A 3,438-nucleotide genomic window follows, 5' to 3' on the forward strand; every position below is an offset into this window, starting at 1 on the left:
TCATGCAGCCTTGAGTTACATTTAAACGTTTCTAGCAGATACGTACTCATCAAAGTCACTCATAATGAGTGTTTGAGCAGTAATCGGAAGTCTTCTAATGACAATTACACGCGAGGTCGACAAACGATGTCAAACTAACAAGTCTGACAGGAATGTCGGAATGCTCAAATTAATCACAATTGAGGCCTTATATCGGGCGAATCAATAATATTGTCTGAGCCAATAATTGATTAAACTTAAATTTAGAAAAAAGAGATTATGAATTTTGCATGAAAAAAATCAATATTTACTTGGAATCTGTAAATTGTGAAGAATAATAGATTGATTGATTACTCAAATATACGGAATTGTGGAGCAGAAATTCGTGAAATATATCTCGAATAAATTCGATAAGCCATCGGAATAATTAAATGCGCTTTTAATTAGAATTTAAAGAATTTACAACTGTTAGATTGGTGCAAAATTTGTTTCATCTTTCCTCTCTTTGTCACTTTGCCATTTTTTATCAATAAATTTCTCAAATAAGGTCACTTTTTTGGTTGTTCAAAAAAATACAAAAAAGTTACTTCCATCGAGGAAAAGGTCCTTTTGTACACTTTCCTTTTAACTTTATTTTTTTAAATTATAACTTTCCAATTTTACTCGACAAACACGAACAGTCAACTTTTGTAGCAAAAATTAATATTACAAAATTTAATAATTATTCTTAATGCACAAACGCTTTGCCCTTCCATCTGTAGTCTTAAGGCCATGGCATACAAAAAAACTTGAGGTAGCAAGACGTAAGCAGTAAGGAAATCAACGTATTGGATTGGCTAGTGCTTACATTATGGTCTAAACTTTATTGTGATTGGTCAATTCGCTTAATGCTTATGTTTTATTGCTTAAAACCCATGGCACGTACAAAAACGTAAGGCAGTATAAGACGTAAACAGTAAATAAGGAAATCGTAACATTGGATTCGCTACTAATCTTACAGTCTCTACTGTGATTGGCCAATTTGTTTACTGCTTACGTCTTACTGCCTTATCCTGGTAAGAATTTTTCATATAATTTTTCAGAATTTCTCTATAATTTTATAACTTTCTCACATTTTTTATACAAATTGGAACATTTCTCAGAAAATCTACGTCTTTTCTCAGAATTTTTCATATATGTTAATTATGAAATATCGTAAGATTTTTAAGATTTTTTTGTAAGTATAATTTCTGATGAAATGTTATAAAATCTAAAAAATTTTGAAATACTTTTTAAAAATTATGGGATAAAAAATTTCAGAATATTTCGAAATTCTTGTATGAAAAATTCTGAGAAAAGATGTAAACTTTCCGAATGTTTTCTGAGTATTTCTGAAAAATGTTCCAATTCGTATAAAAATTAGCAGAAAAATTTTACACCAGGGTAACGTTTTTTATATGTGCCGTGGGCTTAAGTTTTTTCGTGCGCCATGGTTCTTACCTGGTCTTATCACTGAGCGCCTTAGCCGTGGATGCCGGCGATATCTGGGGGATGTGAAAAAGTCGTAGCAGGTTCGCCACCTGCAGCGACACCGAGCTATAGGAGCCGCCTATCACGCCGAAGATGGGTCCCGCGTTTGCGGTCCTTTTTACCCTGGGTGTCGATTTGTCCGCGCACTCCAGCACGCTGATGTCGATGTTGGACAGGGACGCCCGGACGAAGTGCAAGCTCTGATTGAGCGCGTACGTGTCGCGGCCGCACGTGTCGAGGATGTGCACGCCCAGCGTGACACCCGGTAGGATGTTGTCCTCCTGATTGATTTGATCGACGGCGAACAACATCGCCTCGAGCCGCTGTACGCCCCGGTGATAGATGTTGGGCCCGCACGCGGTTGGACCACCACCCTTCTCGTGCACCGGGAACAGTCCGCCCAGCACGATGTCGCCGGGTATCAGTACCGCCTCGTTGTGCATTCTCGACTGCACCGTCGACAAGCTCGTTAAATGCTGCAGCGACAAGGTCAGGAGCAGCAACGGCCAAGGCACACGCTGGTGCATCTTAACTGCCTTAATTGCGCGCCGTTTCACGCTGTTCTCGACAGTCCTAGTCTCTCTTAGGGAAATCCTAGGATCCTCGTTGGTCCGCCTCACCCGTTACATCTACCGGGACCTACCACGAGCCGAGCATCTATCTCGAAGCGGAGAGTTTTCCATCCTTCACTCGCCCTCACTCGCGCGAATTTTCTCTACATTTTCGCAATCGATCGGATTCTATTCTCTTCTTGTTGACAAGCAGATTAATTATTTGAATCTACAGGGAAAAGAACGATTTTGCTGAAGTATCTAAAAATTTAGCTATGTACAGATCTGAAAATAATATTTTTTTTTTGAAACTATTAAAATAATTATATATATTAAAAAAAAAAAGATTTCCTTAACTTTGATATATCATTTTTTTACATACAATTGTGAGTACATTTTTTTAAATAAAAGATTTATCTGCCAGTAATTAATTAAAAGTAATAATATGAAACAAAATAAGTTTATATTACTCGATTCCATCCCTCCTTCGAAAGTCTCAACTTTGCTCTCTAAATAAAATCCTGACAACGCCTAGAGATATATGTGTTCTACATACACTCTAAATTTCTTACTGTGAAATCTCATTCTAAGCAAATAAAAATACAATCATCCTTGAAAAAAGAGTGAAAAAATATTTCACTTCTTGCAAAAGAGTGATATAATTTTCACTCTTTTTAGAGTGAATTTTCATTTCAAAAAAGTGAGACTTCACTCTAAAAAAAGTGAAAGTCGTCAATTTTTTTTTCCAAGAAGTGAAATATTTTCACTTTTTTCGAGAGAGACTGCATTTTCACTCCCTTGGAGTGAGATTTCACTGCAAGAAATTTAGAGTGTAGTTATTTTGATGGTTCAATCAAAATTATTTTTAATAATACTTTTAGAAACTTCAGCAAAATCATTCTTTCTATGCACAGTTTCCTAACATCGAATCGATGGTATTAATTGGCCGGTGTGTCTTCAGACATCGATTCGTGACAGGGATACTCCACACTCTGTACTCACCGCACTTCCTGCTGGTAGAATTCCCGACGGATCATCAACGCGGAGGAAGCCGCTTTCTCGATTCGAGCGGGGAAAGAGCTCGGGATTCCCCGCCAGCGAACCCGGTATCCACGCACCACTGATCGCGAGCCTTTTGATCGTTCCTCGATCGCTCGACCGATCGGACGCACTTTTCCGCGTTAGGCATCCCTTCGGGCGTACAAACGAATAAAGAGACGATAAATCCCGGGAATACGTCGGTCCCGTGTTTCACGATCGTTTCTTAAGCCACCCTCGGGCGTTCCTTGAAATCCTCACGTTGTATACTATCTCTGCTTCAGTTTCCTTGCGATGTCCTTTTTCATCTCTCTCTCTCTCTCTCTCTCTCTCTCTCTCTCTCTCTCTCTCTCTCTCTCCT

General features: G+C 38.6%; 1 protein-coding gene across 3 annotated transcripts in view; it reads right to left on the reverse strand.

The window, feature by feature from the left end:
- LOC108746704 (metabotropic glutamate receptor) overlaps window positions 1-3,416 on the reverse strand; it is a 22,779-nt gene extending 19,363 nt beyond the window's left edge. For 2 of the 3 annotated variants that reach the window (XM_018483636.1, XM_018483639.1), the window contains exons 1-2: window positions 3,042-3,416; window positions 1,459-2,268 (exon numbers count right to left, since the gene is read on the reverse strand). In XM_018483636.1, the coding sequence (XP_018339138.1) occupies window positions 1,459-2,015 (557 nt within the window). In that variant the 5' untranslated portion in view covers window positions 2,016-2,268; window positions 3,042-3,416. The remainder of the gene's footprint in view (window positions 1-1,458; window positions 2,269-3,041) is intronic. The other variant, XM_018483637.1, reaches the window with a different exon arrangement.
- Between the last annotated feature and the right edge of the window lie 22 nt (window positions 3,417-3,438).

This window comes from Trachymyrmex septentrionalis, unplaced genomic scaffold (assembly GCF_001594115.1).
Source record: "Trachymyrmex septentrionalis isolate Tsep2-gDNA-1 unplaced genomic scaffold, Tsep1.0 scaffold188, whole genome shotgun sequence".
NCBI classification, from domain to species: Eukaryota; Metazoa; Arthropoda; class Insecta; order Hymenoptera; family Formicidae; genus Trachymyrmex; species Trachymyrmex septentrionalis.